Source organism: Canis aureus, chromosome 14 (genome assembly GCF_053574225.1).
Source record: "Canis aureus isolate CA01 chromosome 14, VMU_Caureus_v.1.0, whole genome shotgun sequence".
NCBI classification, from domain to species: domain Eukaryota; kingdom Metazoa; phylum Chordata; class Mammalia; order Carnivora; family Canidae; genus Canis; species Canis aureus.
Window position 1 is genome coordinate 62,554,128 of NC_135624.1, and position 25,240 is coordinate 62,579,367.

Sequence of the window (25,240 nt, forward strand, 5' to 3'; positions counted from 1 at the left end):
TGAATAATAATTGGCTTCATATTTCTCTACATAAGCACTCTTAACTATTCTGGTCTTTACATCAAGATATTATCTGTGCTTCATTAAACATAAATATTTATTAAATACATCTTTTCTTTCTTCTTTGTCATTAGGAGGGATGACTAAATATTCATTTTTGCCTTTCTTTTCACCGAATCTAGATTTGATATCTTTCTGCAGAATATTTTAAAATTTACATTATTCTTTACATTCACTTATAGTATTAGTTTTAATGGATGTAAAAATCATTGAACTAGTCTAGTCATGATAGCTACTTGGGTTGTTCCAACTCTGGAAAAAAAAAGTTGTTACAAAAAAAGTTGTCCTAAATTTATTGCACTTATATCCTTGCCACAATGTTCTCTAAAATTGCTGAATCATTTAGCCCTTATCCTGAGATCTTTTTTGAGGTTGATAAAAATTATTCCATTTTCCTCAAGCCTGTTTATCTTAGTACCTGGAAGAACATTTTAGGGAATTTAAGCCTTTTTTTCTATAATATGTGTACAAATATATTTTAAGCCCAATCAATTGATGTGGAAATTTTCAACTAATTTATGCAGATATAAAAATATTTTATATCTATTTCAAAATATTATGCATCTACTTTCAGATTTTAGAAAATATCATACCAACAAAAAAATATGTAAAATGTAAGTGTACCATTGAAAGAAATAATAAACTTTAGTTTACTCTATAAGTAAGTTAGGAAATAGATTGTTGTCAGTATCTTAGAAACATGTTTTTTATAGTGGAAACTATAAACCTAACTCTGGTGAACATTTTGAAAATTTAACATCTGCTATCTAATGTGATTCTTTCAAAACTTTATTGTTTAGTTTTTTGAATAGTGTACAAATACAGTTTGCTATTTATGCTCAATATTCTTTGGTGATGGAATCATGTATTTTCTCTCTTTTTTAAAAAGCTCTCTATATAGTGTTTTATTGTGTAACTACACCATGCCAATCTATGAATGGACATCTGGCTGTGTAAAGTGTTTTATATAATGCTGCTGTTATGAACATTCTTGTATTTGTCACCTGTTGTATAAAAGCAATAGTATAAATAAGGTATAAGCTATATACATTTTCCCCTACCAGATAATCTCAGAGCTTCCTAAAAAATTTATACTTCAACAAAGATTATACTTTAACTGTTAACAGGGCATTTTAGTCACCACTGCTTCATGTCTATTTTCTTTGAGTTTATTTATCTGACTGACCTACAACTAATATTTTAGGGAATTTAAGCCTTTTTTTCTATAGTGTGTCTTGCAAATATGTTTTAAGCCCATTAGTTGACTTGGGGATTTTCAACTAATCTACCCAGACATAAAAATATATCTCTCTCCACACCTCTTCAACACAATACTGAAGGTTCTAACTAAGGAAATAAGACCAGAAAAGGAAATAATACAGTGGCCAGAGATAGACCCAACCAAGGTAGTCCAGTGATATTTGACAAGGAAACAAATGTAGTACAATGGATAGTCTTTTAAGAAATGATGCTGGAGGCAATTGGACATCCACATGCAAAAAAAAGAACATAAGTACAGGACTTACTCCCTTCACAAAATTTAACTAAAAATAAATCATAGATCTAAATGTAAAATGCAAAACTATAAAACTCCTGGAAGATAACCTAGAAAAAAACCTAGATGATCTTGGACATGGCAATGAGCATTTGTACACAACACCAAAGGCACAAAATAGAAATAATGAATATGTCAGACTTCATTAAAATTAAAAACTTCTGCTCTGTAAAAGACAATTTCAAGAGAATGAAACAATAAGACACTGATCGGGAGAACATACCTGATAAAGAATGTTATCTAAAATATTTTATAGGAGCCCCTGCGTGGCTCAGTTGGTTAAGCATCCAACTCTTGATTACAACTCAGGTCATGATCTCAGGGTTGTGAGCTTGAGCCCTGAGTCTGGCTCCACACTGGGCATGGAGATTGAGCTTCCTTAAGATTCCCTTTCTCCCTCTCTCTCTGATCCCTCTCAAAATATTTATGTGTATATTAAACTCTTAGAAAGCCATAAGGAGACATACAACACAATTAAAAATGAAGCGAAGCAGAAACCTCAACAAAGAAGATACACAGTTGGCAAACAAATATGTAAAAAGATGCTCCATATCATGTGTCATGAGGTGAATGCAAATTAAAATAATGATACAGCACTACACATCTGTTAGAGTGACCAAAATGCAGAATAGTGACAAATACCAAAATCTGGCCAGTTGTGGAACAGGAATTCTCATTTATTGCTAGTGGGAATGCAAAATGCTATAGCCACTTTGGAAGACATTTTGATGGTTTCTTACAAAACTGAGCATACTCTTACCATACTGTCATACTCCTTGGCATGTACCCAAATAAGCTGAAAACTTTTGTCTGTACAAAAATAAGGCATGGATATTTATAGCAGCTTTATTCATATTTGCCCAAACATGGAAGCAACCAAGCTGTTCTCCAGTAGGTGAATGGAGAAACAGGTAGATCTAGATAATTAAATGTTATTCAATACTAAAAAGAAATGAGCTATCACACCAGAAAAAGACATTGAGAATCCTAAAATGCATATTACTAGGTCAAAGAATGCCACCTTAAAGGATAAATATTGTAGAAGTCCAACTATATGACATCGTGGGAAAGGCAAAACTAAGGAGACAATAAACCATCAGTGTTTTCTAGGAGTGAGAGGGGGTGGGGGAAGAGGGATGAAAAGGGAGAACACAGAGGACTTTTAGGGCAAGTGAAAATACTCTGTTACCAGAATGATGGATAGTCAGATAGATATCATCCTACCTGTGTCCAGTCTCATAGAACGAACAATACCAGGAGTGTACTATAATGTAAACTACTGACTTTAGATAATTAGAATGTGCCAGTGTAAGTTCATTAAGTAATGAACTTATACCCGATGTACCACGATGTTTGCGGATATTAATAATGGAGAGTCTATGCATGTGTGAAGGCGAGAGCATGCGAAATATATCCGCCTTGGGGCACCTGGGTGGCCCAATGGTTGAGCCTCTGCCTTTGGCTCAGGTCATGATTGCAGGGTCCTGGGACTGAGACCCACATCAGACTCCCTGCAGGGAGCTTGCTTCTCCCTCTGCCTGTGTCTCTGCCTTTCTCTCTGGGTTTCTCATGATATATATATATCTCCACCTTTCTCTCAATTCTACTGTGATCCAGAAACTGGTCTAAATAAGTAAAGTATTACTTTTTTAAACAGTGATCCAGAAATAATGTTTTTTTCCTCACTTGTTTTCAAAGAGAAATTAATAATCTTAGCCTAGAAAAGCTGTCTCTAGGTATCAATCCAGCTAACATGACTTCTCTCTGAGAGACTGGTAACTGTCCACTGAAATTCTCTTCTATTTATCTTGCTTATAGTAAGACATTTTGCTATGAATTCAGACTCTTTGAAATTAAAAGCCACCTTAGTAGACTCATCATGTAGGTTTATAACACTCTATTCAAACATTAGCAGTATTTACATAGTAACTCCAATTTAACAGCTCATTTATGTAATTCTGCACTCTGTTCCTAACTCAGTGTGTGTGAATCATTTAATTATAGGAAGAATTTGGTGGTTAATTTTAATTCTATATTTTTGTTTTACAATTCCTCAATATAACATTCAGAATGTGTTATGAAATTATGTGCCAATATTTGCATGCTTTTGTTTAATTTTATTCTCTTTACTTTTGTTTGATTCTGTATTTGTAACTGTGCACCACTGCTTCAAATAAAGAATTCTAGCAAATATTTAAGTTAGGTACTTCTCAAAATGTGGCCTATAAGTTATATGCAATAATTTCACCTAAGGAGGTGATAATCAAGACATGACATCATACATTGAACAAGACCTCTAATGTACAGAAATATTTTGACGTGGAACCTGTGAAGTGGTGTGTTTATCCAATCTCTGGTGTTTTCAAGTTGAATGTCCTTGAGAAATTCTTCTTCATTATCAAATTAAGACATTTGACTATATAACATCAGACATAAATTCAAACACCACAAAGCAATGACTAAAAAGAGGCTCTCCTGTCTGTGTTATATATGATCACTAATTTTGGTTATGATCTTTTAGAAAGGAAATTCTCATATGAATTTTTATTTGTTTAAATGGAAAACATGGGTTTTCTTGGTTTCCACATATGGCTGATTTTGTAACTTGCAAATAATCATTCCTCCCCTTTACAATCTTCTAAAATTAATACTCAGAATCTTCCTTTCAAAAAACATCTTTTAAAGGTAACACCGAAATAACTGTGTGATGTTGATGATATGTACATGTATATTTCACATTCCGAAGGGGGTTATATTGGGTACGAATTGTTCAGAAAATTCCTACTAATGAAATATTGGCAAATCAATTGTGGTGGACAGTGATGGGATTTGATTCAGGAAGGTAAAGTAAACAAATACTGGTGGGATTCTTTATCATTATGAGTGAACCAGAGACTATAACTGGCTGGGAGGTAGAGAAACAATCTGAATTGGAAGTTAAAAAAACATTGAGAGGGAATTTGTGTTGATACAATGGGGCTAATCTATCACCTGCCATTTAACTGGAGAGAAGCAAGAAGTATTAAATTTATCATGGAGTTGTGGTTAAATTTTTTATTGAATTTGTTTTTGTGAAAGTACACTTGCACATTACTTTCCCTACCTAAATATCCTCTGACCCACCCTCCTTCTCATTTCTCATCCTTCTCTTTCTTACCTCCTCTTTATTCCCTCCCTCTCTCCCTCTCTTTACCTTCCTTCCTCCCTCTCTTCATCTCTATCCCTCTTTCTTTTCCTTTCTTCCTTCCTTTTCTTTCTTTTTCCCTCCTTATCATTTTAATTTTCCCTTCCTTTTAACATCTCAATGTGATAAATAATCTAGGAGACATAGACTTATCTTTTTCCTTATTAGCCTGTCAGTAAATTAGTGTAGATTGTATTCCAACAAATATATATACTGGTAACCTTTACTCGACTTTTTTTTTTTTTCTCCAGGAAGACCCACTACATTATGTGAGATTATGGGGAAAGCAGAAATTTGGTTAATCCGAACATATTGGGATTTTGAATTTCCTCGCCCATACTTACCTAATTTTGAGTTTGTAGGAGGGTTGCACTGTAAACCTGCCAAGCCATTACCTAAGGTAGGTCTATTACATTGGAGGATTTCTTTCGTATCTTATGATATATAATGCTGAGTTTTCTTTAAAGTATACTTCCTTGATAACAGACATATGCTGTTTTTTTGTTCCTAATCTATTTTGCAAAACATAAAGGTCTCTTATGATTGATATTACCTTTTTAGACTTCACGTTGATATTTTGGCTGAAGAAAGAAATAATTCAAGCGGCAAGTTAAAATAGCAGTGTGTCTACAGTTTGGGTACTGAATTGATGTAACAGTAAACTAAAGCTTTGGAAATACCCCAAAAGTTTGCGATAGTCTTCCTAACTTTCTAACTATGATGGAGTTATGAATTGGGACTGTTAATAACTGGCTGAATGATAATGATTTCATGAGAACCCTCAGGTAGATCCCAGAGTTTTGTCAGTAAGAAGAAAGTGTTGACAGAAGACATGGACACAGGTAGCACTTCTTGAAGAAAAGTGATCTCTACCAAGATAAAAAAAAGAATTCATGGAAAAAAAATTTTTTTTTGCGATGACAATGATGAATTCAGTTTTGGACCAATTCACTTTAAAGACTCAAATGAATTTTCAGGTGGATATTTCTAGTAACCATTTGGATCATACAAGGTCTAGGTTTTAGCAGAGAGCATTCGAAACAGATTAGGAGTCATTGAAATAAAGAAGTCATAGAACTAAAAGACAGAAACACTGAATTCATTCTTTGTTTTTAATGTTATTTATTCATGAGAAACCCACAGAGAGAGGCAGAGACATAGGCAGAGGGAGAAGCAGGCTCCCTACAGGGAACCTGATGCGGGACTCAATCCCAGGGCCCCGTGATCACGATATGAGCCAAAGGTAAATGCTTAACCAATGAGCCACACAGGTGCCCCCAAACTGAATTTATTCTTTAGGACCATGTTGTCAGGTTTTTCTGAAACAAAAAGGAAAATTGTATACCACAATCCAAAGTTATCAACAAATAAATGTGGACAGTCAAAAATGTTGGAAGAAGACAATATGAGAAGTAATAGAGAATAATAGATAAACATAATAAAAATATTGTATTTAACTATCTTTATCAATAACTACCTTTATCAAGGGATTGAAGAGGTAGAGACTCATTTGCTTAGGATGTAGGTGAGTGAACTTAACCTCTGTAGAAGATTGAGGTTGAATAGTGTTCTCAGGAGGTTCTTGATTTCTATTTTGGGTAAGATATACATTTAGGTTTAAATTTTATTTTAGGATTCTGAATATGCTTTTATTACCAGTCAAGTTATGGCTGCACGTAAGCTCTATTAAGTGTTATTATAGCAGATAATAAAAAACCAATATCAAAGAAAAGTATGGAAAGAGACAAAACATATTCCTTGGCTCACAAGACAATACCTCATGCCACACTATTATATTCATCATGCCATCTTTACTTTTCATATGCACAATTTTACAAAACAACTCAGACACGTTTTACAACGGGGGGTGGATTATTCCATTCCAAACTCAATTGCTAATACAAACATTTGGGCAATATGAACACCAACATAGCTTATATCTCTGATGAAAAAGTTGTGCCAGGGATTGCATACACAGGAAGAAAGCAATGAAAGCCAGCCAAATCAAGAATCCAAATCTAACTGCTATATATATATATATATATTTTGTGTGTGTGTGTTTGTGTATATATATATATATATTCAATCACTGTTTCAGGGAGGCAAATCAAAATGGCAAAATGCCAACTCCTGGGACTTCAGAGATATTCTCCCAATATTATCTAAGCTAAAATAGCAGTCCACTTTCATGTATAACATCATCCTTTCCCTAGTAATTTTAACAGCCTTGAATTGAGAAATGCATTGAGAAATAAATAAATATAATTGAGAAATTCAATAAATATATTGAGAAATATCACACCGAAGCCAATAATACTAACACAGGGAAAGCACGACAGATCTATACATGTTGATAATCACATGTATCACAAATCAAAAGACCTCAAAGAGACTTTGCAGTACCCAACTTGCATAACTCTAAGTAGTGACCAGAGGGTTTTATTTGTATAGGAGTTTATATTAACTAATGTGCTAAGGTTCAAATTAAGCGTGTATCAGCTATTTGTGAGAAGGTAGAGAAGCACTGTCTCATAAATGTTATCCTCATTTAAAACAACAACAACAACAGTTTTTTAACTTTTAAACTGTATTACTATATTGTCAATTCTAAAAAAAATCATTTTTACTCCAATTCATCAAAGAATAAACATGAGAAAATTATCCTGAAGTCCTAATAGAGAGTTAGATTGACTTATTAACAATTTAACGCAGGTAAACTGACATGCACGTTTTAAAAGTCTAGTTAGGACCCTTTTGTAGGCTTCTTACATGGAATATTTTTGAGTTTTCAAATATCTCTGCTGGTTCATAAAATTAAGCCTTGAGCATAAGAGTTCCATGAGCCATGGGAAGAGATGTCTCTTATTGCCTATTCACTTTGTATAATGGTTCAGTTTCTGATAGTTTTCAGAAACCTATTTCCTCTTAAAGATGCTAGATTGTTCTCTGTGGCAGAGAGTAGAACCAGTCTAACATCTCGGATACTTCTCTTGATATCTATTTTAGAAGTATAAGTGAAATCTTCCCCTGTGATCCTGCACATTTATAATAAAGATAATTTTATCACTGTAGGGAATGGAGGAATTTGTCCGAAGTTCAGGTGAAGATGGTGTTGTGGTGTTTTCTCTGGGGTCAATGGTCAAAAATCTCACAGATGAAAAGGCCAATCTCATTGCCTCGGCTCTTGCCCAGATTCCACAGAAGGTCAGTACAACTTTGGGGCCTGGTGGATAGCCACTCTGCCAATTGGATAGAAAGTGTAATGAATAGGACTCTTTCTAGATCAACTCTGAAACACTGAGCATAACTGGTACCACCTTCAAGTAAAAATTTCTTAAAACATTAAATAGTATATTGGGGCACATTTAATTATTTTCTTAGTAAGTCTCTGCATTACTATGGAAATACATCTTTTCATACAATCATATATTTTCAGTGAAGTGGAGATGACAATGTTAAGATCCCAAAAATCTTTTACTATTTGATATCTTATGAACTGCACTGACTATTCCCCAAAGTCTCAAGTGTGTTAGCTCCAGGTCCAGGAAAAGAGTGATGGTGTACATTAGAATAGACAGGAATTATGCTCAAGGATATACTTTATATTTTGAGGTTTTACTGAGACTATATCAATATCTAGTTGGTTTAAAAGTAGAAGCCTAATCTTTCTAATTTGAAATTTCTACAGTTAAAAACAGTTAAAAATCCTAATATTATTATTAAACAATATATATTTACTGATTTATTATATTCAATTAACTTGAAGTTTGTTGTCATTATAGTTCTAGATTTCTACTTTTTATAGATTCCTCTTCGTGACATACCCTAGGACTTTTTATGTTTGTATATTAGTTAAAATATATAAACCTCCATAATGGTAAGCATTACTAATTAGGGCTGTTAAGTCTTTGCTATTTATTTCTGCACTTTTTGCCACCCAAGGATGTGGAGAAAAATGCACTCTTTTGCATGGCTGGCAGGAATGGAAACTGGTGCAGTCACTCTGGAAAACAGTATAGAGGTTCCTCAAAAAGTTAAAAATAGAACTATACTATGATCCAATAATCATGCTACCGGGTATTTACCAAAAGAATGCCAAAAGACTAATTCAAAGGGGTACATACCTAGGTGTTTATAGCAGCTTTACAATAGCCAAGTTATGGAAGCAACCCAAGTGTCCATGGACAGATGAATGGCTAAAGAAGACATGGTGTTATGTAAGTGATGAATCACTCAATAATACTCCTGTAACCAACATTACACTGCCTGTTAACTAACTAAATGTAAATAAAAATTGAAAAAAAAAGATGTGCTATACATATACAATGGAATATTTTTTTCAGCCATACAAGAGAATGAAATCTTGCCGTTTGTAAAGACATGAGAGTTGCCAGAGAATATAATGCTAGGCAAAATAAGTCAAAGAAAGACAAATATCATATGATTTCACTTGTATGTGGAATTTAAGAAACAAAACCAATGAACATGGGGCAAAAGAGTGAGAGAGACAGACAGAGAAACCAAGAAACAAACTCTTATAGAGAACAAACTGATGGCTACCAGAGGAGAGGTGGATGGGGGGATGGGTTAAATAGGTGGTGGGGATTAAGGCATGCACTTATCATGATGACTACTGGATGAGGTACTGAATTGTTGAATAAACTAAAAACTTAAAAAAAAAAAGAGTTCACCATCTATTAATATTTAATCTGAACTTAGTTTTACAGAGCTTGTTACTCTGCAACAAGTATGTAAGAAAAGGATAACATCTTAACAAGATACTTCATTAAATAGTGAAAGAAAGCAAACCTCCAGCTCTTCCTCCCTCAAACACTACAGAAGGGGAGAGAGGGAGAGGGAGAGGGAGAGGGAGAGAGAAGAAGGAAGAAGAAGAAGAAGAAGAAGAAGAAGAAGAAGAAGAAGAAGAAGAAGAAGAAGAAGAAGAAGAAGAAGAAGAAGAAGGAGGAGGAGGAGGAGAAAAGGAAGGAAGGAAGGAAGGAAGGAAGGAAGGAAGGAAGGAAGGAAGGAAGGAAGGAAGGAAGAGGGATGGAAGGAAGAAGAGAGGGAAGCAGGGAAGAAGCATACACTCATTCAACAAGCATACAATAAACACTTAAAGCTAAGTATATTTTTGGAAAACATTATGTTTGAAACATGAGAGTTAAGATGTCCTTATGACATTAATAAATTACCAGTTTTCATGTTCATTTCAATGCTATTTAAAAACCCCCATGCTCTGACTAAACTAGTCTTTTTATTTTTTTAATATCTCTTCACTTATAATGTCACACCTCAAAACTTTTAAGTGAGAAATGCAAAAATGATGAAACTATACTTAATAAACTATTAGTACAAGCCCCTTTGACAGGGTTAATGTAAACAGTCCTCCTATATCTCTGTGTTTGCAAACGACCCCTTATGTCCACTTCTCTCACTATCACATAAAGTAGTGGTGGGCTACCTAACTTACAAATAATTCTACAGCCCTAAGATGCCTTCACTGTGCGTTTTTACTTGCAAAATTAAAGCACTGTCTTTGACAGGTTTTATGGAGATACAAAGGAAACAAACCAGCCACGTTGGGAACCAATACTCGGCTCTATGACTGGATACCCCAGAATGATCTTCTTGGTAAGACTGAGGGGAAGAAAACCTGTACAGTTGGATAATGGGCAAGTAAAGTGGCTGTTTAGCAGCAAATACATTCAATGAATATTTAATAGATAAAATGTCACGTTTTAGGCTAAAATCAAAAACACACAAAACGAAAAATGTTGCTGAAGATGTGAAGAAAAAGGACCTCTCTTGCACTGCTGGTGGGAATGCAAACTGGTGCAGCCACTCTGGAACACAGTATGGAGGTTCCTCAAAAAGTAAAAAATAGGACTACCCCATGATCCAGTGATCACACTACTGGAGGTTTACCCAAAGAATACAAAAGAACAAATTCAAAGAGATACATGCACCCCTATATTTATAGCAGCATTATTTACAATAGCCAAGATATGAAAGCAGCTTAAGTGCCCATCGATTGCTGAATGGATAAAGAAGAAGTGGTATGTGAATACAATGGACTATTGTTCAGTTTTAAAAAGAATGAAACCTTGCCATATGCAAGGATATGGATAGAGTGGGGAGTATAGTGCTAAGAGAAATAATTAAGTCAGAGAAAGGTAGATACCATATGATTTCATTCACATGAGGAATTTAAGGAACAATAACAACAACAGAAGAAGAAATGAGCAAAGGAAAAGTAAAAAAGAGAGGGAGACAAACCAAGAAATAGACTCTTAACTATAGGGAACAAACTGCTGGTCCCCAGAGGGGAATTGATTGGACGGGGCAAGGATAAATAGGTGATGAGGACTAGGGAGTGCACTTGTTGTGATGGGTACTGGGTGGTGTATGGAGGTGTTGAATCACTATATTGTACACCCCAAACTAATACAACATTGTATGTTAACTACACTGGAATCTAAAACAAAATAAGAAAGAAGAAAAAGAAAGAAAGAAAGAAAGAAAGAAGAAAGAAAGAAAGAAAGAAAGAAAGAAAGAAAGAAAGAAAGAAAGAAAGAAAAAGAAAATCAAATGTCACATTTTACTTGCCATCTTAAAGCAGAAATAATTCGAGAATTGGCAATTCATTTTAGAGAGCCGGTGCTTTCTTCGATTCACAAAAGAGCATCTTCAGCTGAGACTCCCATCACTCTTCAAGTTTCAGTCTCAGTTCAGGTATTTCCTCCTCAGTAAAGTCTTTGCAGACAATGCAGAGGGAACTACTGCCTCCTTTCCTGGGATCATAGTTTTCTGAGATAGGCATAGCCCAGGCGCTCTTGGCTTTTGTAGAAAACTGCTGCTCTCTTCATTGAGTTACCCCTGTAGTCTTTTCCCTCTCTCTCCAATTCTGTTAACCCATGACAATGAAATCCTCATCCACTTCTCACCCAATTCCAAACTAGGTCATCCCAAAACAAAAGCTTTTATCACTCACGGTGGAACCAATGGGATCTATGAAGCTATTTATCACGGGGTTCCTATGGTGGGAGTGCCTTTGTTTGCTGATCAGCCTGACAACATCGCTCACATGAAGGCCAAAGGAGCAGCTGTGGAGGTGAACATCAACACAATGACCAGTGCAGATCTGCTCCATGCCCTGAGAACAGTCATTACTGAACCTTCGTAAGTACGACTGCTTTAAAGGCCTACCGTGGATTAGGCTGCCCATCACACCTGGACACATTCAGCGTTTCATGCCTTGTAACTGATTTACTTTTAAATGACAACCATAACATGACCAATATCAAAACCACTTTATTTTTTCATTTTCTTTTTTTTTAATGTTTTTAAATATTTTTAAGGGTTAAAAAATGTTTAAAGTTTGTAATTCCTAGTAGGAAAACATTATCTGAATGAACACCCTAATGGCAAACCACTGTAGAGTGTTTCAGCTGTATGTGGGCAGAGGGGTAGGGATTCCCTTCACAGCAGCCCAGCTTTCTTCTTGAGGCAGAGATACGCTGGTTTGTATTACTGCGACATCCATTAGGTGATCAAAGTTGCTTTTCCTTCAACAAGGGCTTTATTTGTCAGAAGGGCATTATGCTTGACCTCCAAATTTGGCTGACAATTTACTGATGAGATTCATAACCTTTGGGTTGCTCTGATATTTTGACATATTTGCTGGGTTCTGGGCTACATCCTGGAAGGCCACCATAACTTCTGGATCCTGCATGGCTGCAAGAACCTCTGGGTCACTAAGAATTTCATTGAGCCCAGGCATTCCTGCCATTCCAGGCATCCCCCCTGCCATTCCAGGCATTCTTCCAGGAAAATTACTAGGCATTCCCTACCCGCCCGCCCGTCCCTGGAAAGCCACCTGGGAAAGAGCCATACTGAGCTCCTGATTGTCATCTGGCTTCTTCCTCCCTCTGGGCTCTCTCATATTCTTCCCGAGTCTTCTTAACCTTTTCTATTCTCTTTGATCTCTTGCTCTTCACGTTTTCGTTCATACTGCCTCCGATGTTCAGCAATTTTCTGGGCCCTCGGTTGAACGTCTTTCAGCATTGCACTAACATCTTCATCATAATCCAGTTTACAAGCAAGGTCAAGATCATGTGCTGCTTCTTCCCAATGACCCAGAAGTCTGTGTGCTTTCCCTTGCCACTTGTAAGGCTGAGCTGAATCAGGATTTATTTCAATAGCTCTGTCACAGTCTCAAATGGCAGCATTTGGCTTCTGTAATTTGATGAGGACACTGGCTCTCTTGGCATACAAAATGGCTAAACGAGGATTCGGTTTGATGGCATCTGTGAACAAGTCAATGACTTTCTGTAGTTCACCATCATTTTGGGCATCAATGGCAGCCACTTTTTTTTTTTTTTTTTTTTGGCAGCCACTTTTTTATCATTTGCCTGATCCATCATTTTGTTGGTTACCTCTACATTTTCATCTCCCTTCCTTGAGGGGCGTCAGTATCTGGTTCAATTACACCTTCACTGTCAATTTCTAGATCACTTTCCTCACCTGATGGTTCGTCTGTCTTTATGTTTCCCTTTGCCTTCTTACTATTTGTTTTTTTCCTCCTTGGTATTGTCTTCTGATTTGGTTTTATGAGTAGCAGGTGGTATTTCACCCCCATGCACTCCACCCACTCCCGCAGGAAGCGCATTTCCTCGGTGTGCAGAACGCTCGGATCCTGCTAACGCATTTTGACGAAGGCACGAAGCTTGCTCACTTTGCGGGGGTCCGTGGTCCAGGGGCGCTGGCAGGCGGCAGGCGCTGCTGAGGTTACAGCCCCATTCCAGGCGCGGGTACTAGCTCAGCATGACTGTGTGGATGGGGCTATTTTTTCATTTTCTAAACAATGAAGTGATTTGCTGAAAATGGGGAAAAAAAGACTAATGCTTCAAATATTTTATTAATTTTTTTCAGAATGAATAATGATCATGTGAGTTCTCAGAAATTTTTTGAATATGCTTGTTTGTATAGACAAACATACATATGCTTATTTAAATATTATGAGCATTCACTAAGTACCAAATTGGAAATGATAATTCACTCTATCATTCAAAAATGACCATCATTAACACTGACTATACCATTGATCAGTATATGCATATACACAGGGAAGAGAGATACTGAGTAGGTATTAATTTTATAAATATTGGTATTAGTATGCATGGATTTTTAAACAAAATTGTGAATTTCATCTGATTTAGCAATTGGTATTTTCAATTGATGTCATTATCTTCATCTCTTTCAGTTAATCAATCTGATTAATTGAAAATTGAAAGGAGTCCATAAATTATATTGAACTTTAGTTATATATCATTATATGCTATTTTTTCTCTGAATTGTCTCACCAAACTAAAGAATTAATATATGAATACAATTTTAAGTCTTTATTTTTATGGATTTTTTATTTTTGCAAACGTTGAATTCTAGCTATAGAAATAAATCTCATCTCAAAGAGATATGTATTACTTAAAATTTTAATTTGTGAATATTTATGCCCCTTATTTTACTTAAATTCTTTTTGCAGTATTTTAAGGGAATACACTATTTACCATTAAGTAGAGATTCATTACTCCAAAATGTTTCAGATTCATTTGTAACTAAATATATTACATGAAATTTTCATTCAATGAAGACTCATGGATATTAAATTTCCAGATCAGCCTAGAAAAAAATCATTTTTTTAAAAAATTCAGACCTAATTAATGATGTATTGTTATATATTATTTTCTATATTTTCCCTAGGTTATATTATGTTCTTTCAATACTGTTAATGTAGAACAAAAATTAAAATTTTTCTTCTCAGAGTTTTTTTTGTTACTTATAGAATGTTTGGTAGTTCCATTTTTTCTCTATTTCAGAGATGTCAAATTTCAGTGGTCTCTATGTTAAAATATCTTGGTTTGTTTTCCTTCTCTATTAGTTTCTAAGTATCCTAATCATTTTTTACCTTTCTTAAGTCACTGAGATTTCCTCAATCTCTAAATTAGTAAATTTACTTTTTTGCCACTAGAAAATACTTTTTCTAATTTCTTTATTAATCCTTGAAGGAGGTATTTTTAACAATTTATTTCAACAGCTCATCTATACGCTTTATCACCACTTTTTGTTTTATAACCTGATTTTCATAACACTTGCATTCTTATTTTACTTCAATGCTCCTCTTTTTTGAACTGTGTATTATGCCTAATTACATTCTAAGCCCATCATTTTTATGGTTCCCCCCCAACATTATATAAGTTGTTATCAAGGCATTATCTTTATCTAATACTCTCAGTATTTGCTCTGAATTTGTATAAGTGCTTTATGTGTACACTTGTTTCCAGATTATCTCAGACTCAATTATTTTTTTTTCAGAGACAAAACTCAAGAGATTGTTACAACATTCCATTTGTATTACTCAAATCTGAAATTCATATTTCAGAGGAGAAAGTCAACTCAAATGCAATTTTGTTGGAACTAATCTACATAAAAGCATCTACTCAAAGTCCTAGTTGCAAGGTTTTTAGACAAAGGAGTTGACGTACTGATCCCCAAAAGGGAAGACACTCAATGTTTGCCTTGAATCCAACTTGAAAAATCAATGCTAGTTGTCCAGTTCCCCCTCTCACACACATTCCAATCAAGTGACTTTTATTAAGATGCACATTTAAGTCATAATTTTCAAAATATTACAAAAAATGGATATTACATCCATTTGGGAGATGGACCCAGGGTTAGGAGCTTCAGCAAGGCCATGATCTTCTGTTTCTCATAAATGATGATCTTGATGTCTAATGCATTAGACTATTACTGGGTTGTTAACTGATGCTAATTTGGTTCATTTTACTAAATATCAGAGTAAGTCCTGCAATTTTTTAGAAGTCTACCTTATTTCATACAAAACTTAAGTTCATAGAATTAAATTTTTTGATGATTTGAAAAGTATTGATGCAAAAGGCAGAAACAAAGTACTCTTAGAATTTTCCAAGAAAATACCTGAAGTTATTTATATTAAAATATCTTAACATTAACCCTAAACTTAGTTGTAACTCTGAAATTATCTAGGAACAAAAGAGTTTCATGTGGAGTGTATATATGGATGTATTTGCATCCCTTGTCTTCATGCTTAGAGGAATTAAGGAATACAAAAGATTACAATTAAATGCATAAACCATAGTGATTTTAATTGTTTATAGTATCTTGATAACAGTAATATAACATTAGTGTACAATAAAATGTTTAATGGTAATTTTAAATATGAGAATAAGCCTTTCTTTTCACATTTATAGGAAAGCATACTTTTTAAAAAGATTATTTATTTATTAATTCATGAGAAAAACAGAGAGAAAGAGAGAGAGAGAGAGAGAGAGAGAGAGGCAGAGACACAGGCAGAAGGAGAAGCAGGTTCCATGCAGGAAGCCCAGTGTGGGACTTGGTCACACCCTGGGCCAAAGGCAGGCTCTAAACCACTGAGCCACCCAGAAGTCCCAGCATACTTTATTTTTATTTGAATTCACAAGTACAAGTTTATCTATCTAGCATATGTGGATTTCTGGTTTTAAATCTCTATCTCTATCTCTCTATCTCTCAGTGGAGAAAATGTTGAACAAAAGTATGATTTGGGAAGAGAGTACCCACTGTAGTTTACCTAAAATGTTTTAGGATGAACCATGTGAAATTACTTCTCTAACCTTACTAACATTTCAACCCGATTGGAGAATATTCTTTCTCACCGCACACAAAAATGAACATAAGTGAATTATCCTCTCCTACTGCATCTAGCATACCGTGTTCACTGGTGAATAATAACCACATTTCTCCTTCTCCAATCCCAATAATATGTAAATCACACTAGGACATCTCTTCCCAAGTCATTTATCTTCTACCATCTTCACATCATCTGGTCGAAACTTTTATCTCTAACACAAAACCCAAAGGAAATATACTAATTCTGGCTCATCAACCAAGAAATGGTTGGTCATGATATTACTTGCCTTTCAAATACATACTTCTATCGATTTTTGTTTGAGAGATTAGAGTTGTCAACTCCATATAACTATTGCTACTGTCATGCCACATGATTAGGGGGGTTTAATTCTAGCAAGATATTTCTATTCATCTAAAAAACTCAAAGTCCATGTCCTTGCCATTTCCAAAATTATCCCAGTATCTTTACCAACCTTGATATTGTCAATAGAGACACTGTCCTTTGCATCATAGAGACACAACTGTGTGCACTGGAGGAATTATCACAGTGCCAGGGTCTTAGACACTGCAGAAATTGTTTATGAATGTTGATTATCAGCTTGTCTATAATCATGATTATATATAGCCAGATATTAGAGACCATGCTTGTGAACCTACTTATGGGAGTTTCCCCACTATATTGGGTTACTCCCAGTCTTGGTTTTGGAACAACCCTGGAAACTATACTTTACGCAATCTCAAAATTCCTCCTTGGAGAAATTAGGACATACATTTGCAATAAACTTAGTCCATTTTTTGTGTTTGCATTTCATCACATTCTGTTAAGAATATATTTCATCTACATATTCCCTTCCTGACTCTTAAGATGCTATGCAACCAACAAAGTTTATGTCTCAGCAAGAATGAATTTTTTTTCTCCGTGTATCTATGGCCTTTGGCTTACATAACCTATAACGTGTATCACATGTTACCTGTAATGAAAACAGAAACTCTCTAATTTCTATATTTTTGCCTGCCAGTTATAAAGAGAATGCTACAAGATTATCGAGGATTCACCATGATCAACCTGTAAAGCCCCTGGACCGAGCAGTCTTCTGGATTGAGTTTGTCATGCGCCACAAAGGAGCCAAGCACCTGCGGCCAGCCTCCCATGACCTCACCTGGTTCCAGTACCACTCCTTGGATGTGATTGGATTCCTGCTGGCCTGTGTGGCAACTGCTATATTCTTGGTCACAAAATGTTGTTTGTTTTGTTGTCGAAAATTTAATAAAGCAGGAAAGAAGAAAAAGAGGGAGTAGATCTTTCTAAGCTGGGAAGAGGCCTTAATGGGCAATCCCGTTCAGTCTAACCACCGTGACCTTAATGAAAACACAGTATCTCCATCTCATTTTCAAAATTCCCGTTCTTCTGCTCTAGCCTAGAGGTAAAGCCTAAAATTCAACATAATCATTAACTAGTGAACATGCCCCAGTATTCCTTTGTCTTTTCCCAGGTGCCTTTACCCTTTCCTCTCATTTTCCTGGCACAAGGACACTAATAATTTTATGTATCTTTTTAGTCAAAATATCGTTATTTTTCATTATTCTTTTTCATAAAGATAAGGCCTTCTACTTGCCCAAATTTGCTGTGGTCAGAGACTAAATTGATAAGTACCCCAACAGTGCATCATACTAGGGAAGGTCTGCAAATTCCTATTTCATACATAGATAATCATGGCCTTTGTTTCTGCCTATAATCAACAAGTACTCCTGTGTACCTATTTTTGAAACAAGGGTATGGGGACTGCCCTCAAACAAAAGAGATTAATTGTGTCATTATTTTTCCTCAGGGACAGAGAATGTCAACAGTATTAAAGGTGAATAGATCATCTATAGAGGAAATTATTAAGAAATATGGAAAAAAATAGTACTTTTATGAGATGTTTAATTAACAGTACAAGTAATAACATTAAAGTTAAATGTCAATTTATTATATTGTAAAATCACTAATGCCCATAGTCTGTAATCGGTCTTCATAATCCAAGATTTAGTTCCCTAGCAAAAACAAATATTTCCTTGGAATGTAAGACCATCATATTATTTTTCAGTCTGTATATCTTGCAAATTTAAATGTATCAATTAAATATTATGCCAAGGATGTAAGATATTAGCAGACCTGCTTGACTAAGAGTATGTTTTAGTAAATACTTATGACACAAAACACTAATTAAAATTCATATTTGAATCAGCTTTGCATTAATTTAACAAATAAAGGCTGTACTTTCTTTACTTATACACTTAATGACGTATTCTAATTAAAGTAAAACTTTATAAAAAAAAATAAAGTAAAACTTTATTATTGAAATTAAAAATTTCAATAGTTGATGTATAATTGAGGTGATAAATTACAGCCCTTGACTTACTGAAATTTTTGAAATTCATATTTACTTCAATATGGCATATTGAAAATTACTTCCAATTTAAAAATAAATGCATGATATGTGGTATATAGGAATATGTGTTTCTTTTGAATATGTACATTCCTAAAAATGCAAATAAATTCTTAAATCTTTTTGTGAAGGCTAAAGATGTATTTCTTAAATGCTTGTATTTTTAAAGGTGATTCATGTTGATGTGTTTTGACTTTTACAATTTGATTATGTCCTGAGAGGAGCTCTTTATGTTTGCTCCATGCAGTTTATTCCTATTGGAATATAGCAAGTGGCTTAAGATCCAAGAGAGATGGGGTAGCCATTCGTGGTGTTGAGCACCCAATTCAGGCACCCATTTAGTTTCTGAGACTGGCCACCCACAACATAGAGATTTGTTTCTTCTCAATAGCCACTGTTCACCTGCTTTCTCCTCTCCTGCTGATTACCTGCTGATTTCTTCCTTTGCCTAAATAATAACATCTGAAGACAGTGGGCAAAAATTTCTGGGTGATACCAACTGCATTAGTTGGCCTAACTGCAGCATATTTTTGGATAATAAACAAATAAATAAACAAAAATAACACATACATACAAACAGTTGTAAAACTGCTCAGATGAGGAAACACTCATCCCTAATGAGCAGATACCAATTCCCATTAGGTTAGAGCACAGATACACAGTTCTTACATTTTAAGACCTTGGAGAAATTCAGGAAGCTGCAGCTAATACTTTTACTTATTTTGTTCATAAACCTTCCATGTTCGCCTTACCCTCAGGGAGCATCTCCTCTGGTTAGGGTTCTTTACCTGATAGGATGATCCAAAACTTCATCCACTCCAAATAAATGTCAGTAGCCTAATTAATCTTTGGTATTTTGAATTCATGATCACAGCCAAGAGAGTAACGCCTTCTTTGAACAAATTCTGAAGCAGAGGAACTCAAAATAATCGAGCTTAAAGTAATTCACAGTTAATAATCTATAAAATCCTGGCCATATCTCCGGGTAGAATCTTTCTCCTTGAGAAATGCAACCTCCAAACTGCCTGACCCCAAGAGGTAATAATGAAAAACAAAACCGTCTAGGGCAATAGTGAGGCATACTTATTAGGGGACTCATTCTCCCTTTCAACCCCTTGAGATCTGAACCCATGTTTTCAAACGAAAATACAGAAGGCATATATATGAGGTTATGCTTTGACGCATACACTGCTTTCTTTAAGACAGCCTCTAAAATATATAGGATATTGTCTCCCAGCTAAAACCCTGAAAAACTCTCATTAGTTAAGGAAGAATTTGGTAAAACTCAGCAAATTCTGTGAATATTAGACTGCTGAATTTCCTTAGTTGAAATATATTTCCTGGTTATACATGATGTTGACGTCAACACCAAGATTTTCACTTAAGGTCCACGTGCATTATTGGTTATCTGGCAGAAATACTACAGGGAAGGGGAAGAGGAAATCTGTTATTTGGAAATTATAATGAATTATCTGAAGGAAAAATGGTGCATCCCCGAGGATGGAAGTTGACCAATGCAATTTTTCTATTTTGTGGCTAGCTAGAACTCTTGAGAGTTTACCATATTGGGAAGGAAGAGGGCGAGATCTCTACTATTAACAAACTGAACATTTAACAGTTGGAGAAGCCAAATGAGCCTTGGTGAGGTGAAGTCCATGCCGTGCATCACATGAACTTTCCACCACGGTCTCCACTGCTCCTTGGTGCATGAGCCTTAAGATCAAATTCGGAGAGTCTGGAAAAAGACACCGACATTCACAGGGCTGATCATCCAAACCATCTTATCATTTTTAAAATATTTTATTTATTTGAGAGAGAGAGAGATAGAGAGACAGAGACAGAGAGAGCACAAGCATGGGGAGGGACAGAGGCAGAGGGAGAGGGAGAAGCAGGCTCCCTACTCAGGAAGGCTTGAACACACAAGTCTCATGCTCTACTGACTGAGCCCTCAGGGGGCTCCATCCCAGACCCCAAGCCAGGAGCTGAGCTGAAGGCAGTTGCTTAACCGGCTGAACCACTCGAGCATTCCCAAACCACCTTACTATTGAGATAGTTGTCTGTAGAACACGACTTCTGGAGGGAATTTCCTCAGAATGGGAATATCTTCATAATCCATGCAAACACCAAGAGGTTTATTCACATACTTCTACCTGAAACCTTCTTACCTTTAATCTTCCCTCTGGTTAGTCCCAAGTCCTTGACAACCCAGTCAATCCATTAGTCTTTGCCTATGAATCTATAGGTCTGTAAAGAAGGTCACCATTTTCCCCACAAAAATGGAGTGACCTGAATCTATTCTTGATATTCTACCCATTGGGAAGATTTTGCTCCACCACTGTGTTTCAGAGACACCCTTGAGTGGGGCTGTAACAATGGCTACTTCTCACTGCTTAAGAATATCATGTGTACTCATACATAAATTGGGATATATGACAATGTTTTCCCTATTTTCAGTTGGGAAGGCCCTTGTGAATTTGAAGGGGAGGATTCACAGATTTATATCCAAACATTGGTAGGTTCCATGGGAGTCTAAGCTACCCACAGAGACAATTTGCTGGATTTTCTGGTCCTGCTCTGAACTGTTCTCATATATACCTATTTAACTGTAGAATGTTGCTGCTAATGTTCAGTAATATTTTGGTTGTTACCACAACATAGGCCATCACAAGTAGCATAGTCACTTGGTGCCCATGGTCAGTCTCACCCAGAGCTCAGTAACAAGCCAGGGACTGTTGTTTCTATGGAGAAGAGATATTGTGAAAATAGGTCATAGTTTTGCTTCAAAAATCCTAGGATTCTCTTTTTGGAGTTTGTCAGAAATGACAAATAGCAACTTAACATTGCTATTTGCTATAGGCATGGCAGATACCCTTGGAATCTTTTCTTTTCTTTTTTTTTTTTGTAGTGGTTAAAAAACAACACATGAGATCTACCCCTCTTATCAAAATTTTAATTACTTTTTTAAAAGATTTTACTTATTTATTTGACATAAAAAGAGAGCACAGGCAGGGAGAGCAGCAGAGGGAGAGGGAGAGGCAGGGAGCCCGACTTGGGGCTTGATCTCAGAATGCTGGGATCATGACACAAGCCAAAGACAGACACCTAAATGACTGAGCCACCCAGGCGCCCCCACAAAATTTTAACTATACAGTCAGTGTTGGTACAACAGATCTCTAGAACTTGTATATCTTCCGTAATTGAAATGTTACACTTCTTGAACAGCAGCTCCCATTGACCTATCCGTCCAGCTTCTGGCATCTACTGCTCCACCTTCTGTTTCAATGAGTTGGATTACTTTAGACACTTCATATAAATCAGATTTAATCACTCAGTTTCCATGCAAACTGAGCATACCAGAGTCACCTAAAAGGTTTCAAACAGGGACATTTTGATTAAAAAAATACTTAGCAAATACCTGGACAGTATAAAGGGAACTAAAAGAAAAGATGAGGCTCCCAGACTAACAACAGTACAGGTCATTACTAACCCATTGGGCTAAGATATAAAGGAAAACAGTAACGTTCTCAAGACTAGTGAGAATAGGAACTGCGGAAGAAGAAACGTAGGCAAGAGATGTAGTAATGGAAGCTCCAAGCAGTTGCCGAAAACTAGGTCCCAAGCCAGGAAGGGAACAGCAAAATATATTTGGTCTCATCTACTACTAACTGAATTCAACCAGAAGCTACGTGGCAGAGGAATTCACATAATAGAGTGCACCGAGGTGAGCCTCCTGAAACCCAAAACTAGAAAAGAAAGTTAAGGAGAATAGATCTGGGAAGATAAATGGAGAACAACAAGAGCATTGAGGGCCACCCTTGAGAACGGATCAGAGAAATAGAAGCTATAAAGTGAGAATAAGAAAGACTAAGTATTAGTAATAAAACTGGGGATTTTATTGTTAGGGAACCCAGGAGAGGATGGTGTTTCAAGAAGGAGAAAAGAACATCCGTGAAATTATTTAAGCACTGTCATTGATAAGTGATGCAAACCCAAGGAATCTTCTACAACACACTAACTTCTAGTATGCACGTGAGTTATCACTGAGGAGACCGATCTAATCAATTCTACAGATTCAACTGTTTACCTGAAAATCTAAACTTATTTAGTTGAATAATTACTAGAATTAATAGCAGCTAAATAAAATGAGCAGATACTAAAGATTTTATGAGAGTTTGAACTTACTGAATATAAATCTTTTGCCAGTACTTTGTGAGGTGGTTTATATACATTTCTCTAGTACCTAAAACAACTCCCTGATGCAGACATGTCTATTTTAATAGAAAGAGTAAGAAAATCATATGCACTTAAGGTTATTTTGGGGGGACATATAAGATCATAAGATAAGTGAAAACAAATGTTTGTACATAATAGTATACATGTAATTATATCTGTATAAGTGTAATTACATTTGTATAATTTATATGTGCTAATTAATAATGACTAGAAATATGAAACTTACTGTTTATTTTGTTCAGTCACTCAATAAATATCTTTACAGAAAATATGGAGGAATTTTGGAGAGTCATTGTGTTCTTACAGAGGATATGATAGTTGATAAGTTAAACGCTGTAGTTTTCTGTGAAAAATGAGTGATTATCCAGACAAAGGAATTACAAAATGATATTGAGGACATTATGTCTTTCTGCATCTGTCTACCGTAAACACGGCTATTCTTATTCATTTACCAACAGCAGAAATTTGGATATGTGTCCTTTAAGAGCTTCTACTAAATATTAAGTTCTCATAGGGAAAAGTTCAGTGACAGGAATGTCTTCAGGGAAGAGAAAGGATTAAGGGAGACTCCAGGGTTTCCACCTTGTGAGTGTATTTGAACAGAGTCAGCTTTTACAGAAATAGGAAACAACTGGAGGAGCAACTTCTTTGAGATTAATATACTGTGTTCTCTTTTGAATTTATTCGCTTCAAGGAGCCAAAGTGACATTTAGGTGGAGGTTTTGAGAAGTCATTTGGAAAACACAAGGTCTCAACCTCAGAAAATAGCAAGAGAAACAAACTGAGGGTCAACACATAAAGGAGACTTTATAGAAATGAGAGACCTAAACATCATTTGGTTCTTTGTGAGTATGATGGTAGGTTTTTTTTTTAAGTAAAAAGAAAGTTGTACAACACATTGTGAGTTTTCAAAAAAAGAAATGTGGAATGTTAGGGATTTTGGAAGGAAACCGTTTTGAGAAAGAAAAGATGGTTATGTTAAATAAGGTAACAATATTGTAGTTAGCTAATACTAGGGACCATGAGAGGGGCCATCTTTTGCTTGGGTTGTAGCATCTGAGTAAAATCTCTTTGAGAAACTTGCAAGGTAAAATAGTGTTCCCAGGGGGGGCTCTTGATTTCTGCTAATGGCAATACGTGTATTGATGCTTGAAATTTTATTTCAAGATTCTGAATATCCTCTTCTTCCTTCCAGTGAAGTTATCGTTGCAATCCAACCTCGATTGTGAGTTGCTGTTGCAGGAGTAATGAATCAATGTTTATTAGACTTAAAAAATGAGATATGACATCATGGGTCTCTCTAATCTACCATTCCATGTTTTTTTTCTACTTCCATTTTTCACACATCAATACACACAGATGTTCAGAAGCATGTACATATAACATAGAATGGTTCACAATTCTTCACAGTCATCTCAGTGATGGAAGAGGAGAAAAATTATACTCTTCACCTCTTCCAAATTCATCTATTAATATAAAAGCTTGTGCAGTTTGAGTACCCATCATAACGGAAAACTTTCACTTAGTAGGGGTAGAAATTGTTAATTGAATGTGTTAAAGAAAAGGATTTACATTGATGTACATTAATTATTAACATAGAGGGACAGATAAATGAATACATGAAAGATTACCCACTACATATCTTGAAACATCATTTATCTAATCACATTTCCATAGAGTTTTCTTATTAAGTCAGTCACTATAGGAAAAAAATTTCAAATAGATCATATTGATCCTAGACCAGCTGTGAGTTTTGTGTATGATATCACACTCCTTCCATTTTGTACAAAACCATACATCTTTGCTCTAACACATTTTTTTTCTAGTCACACATTTAATCAGTATGTATAACTTTCTTTTTGTAAGATTTTATTTATTTTTTCATAAGAGTCACAGAGTGAAAGGCAGAGACATAGGCAGAGGGAGAAATGGTTCCTCATGGGGAACCCGATGCAGGACTCAAACCCTGTACCCTTGGATCATGACCTGAGCCAGAGGCAGGTGCTCAACCACTGAGCCACCCAGGTGACCCAGCAAATATAAATTTCAATGTGTTTCTAACATCTCTTATTATCA

The 25,240-nt window shown here is 35.6% G+C and overlaps 1 protein-coding gene and 1 pseudogene across 5 annotated transcripts in view; one reads left to right on the forward strand and one right to left on the reverse strand.

The window, feature by feature from the left end:
* The window catches only part of LOC144283733 (UDP-glucuronosyltransferase 2A3-like), a 34,920-nt gene extending 16,100 nt beyond the window's left edge, over positions 1–18,820 (forward strand). For 4 of the 5 annotated variants that reach the window (XM_077848226.1, XM_077848228.1, XM_077848227.1 and 1 more), the window contains 5 exons: positions 5,051–5,199; positions 7,872–8,003; positions 10,343–10,430; positions 11,759–11,978; positions 17,522–18,820. In XM_077848226.1, coding sequence (XP_077704352.1) covers positions 5,051–5,199; positions 7,872–8,003; positions 10,343–10,430; positions 11,759–11,978; positions 17,522–17,801 — 869 coding nt within the window. In that variant the 3' untranslated portion in view covers positions 17,802–18,820. The remainder of the gene's footprint in view (positions 1–5,050; positions 5,200–7,871; positions 8,004–10,342; positions 10,431–11,758; positions 11,979–17,521) is intronic. The other variant, XM_077848231.1, reaches the window with a different exon arrangement.
* LOC144283810 (hsc70-interacting protein-like) lies at positions 12,380–16,580 on the reverse strand (annotated as a pseudogene).
* Positions 18,821–25,240: the final 6,420 nt, after the last annotated feature.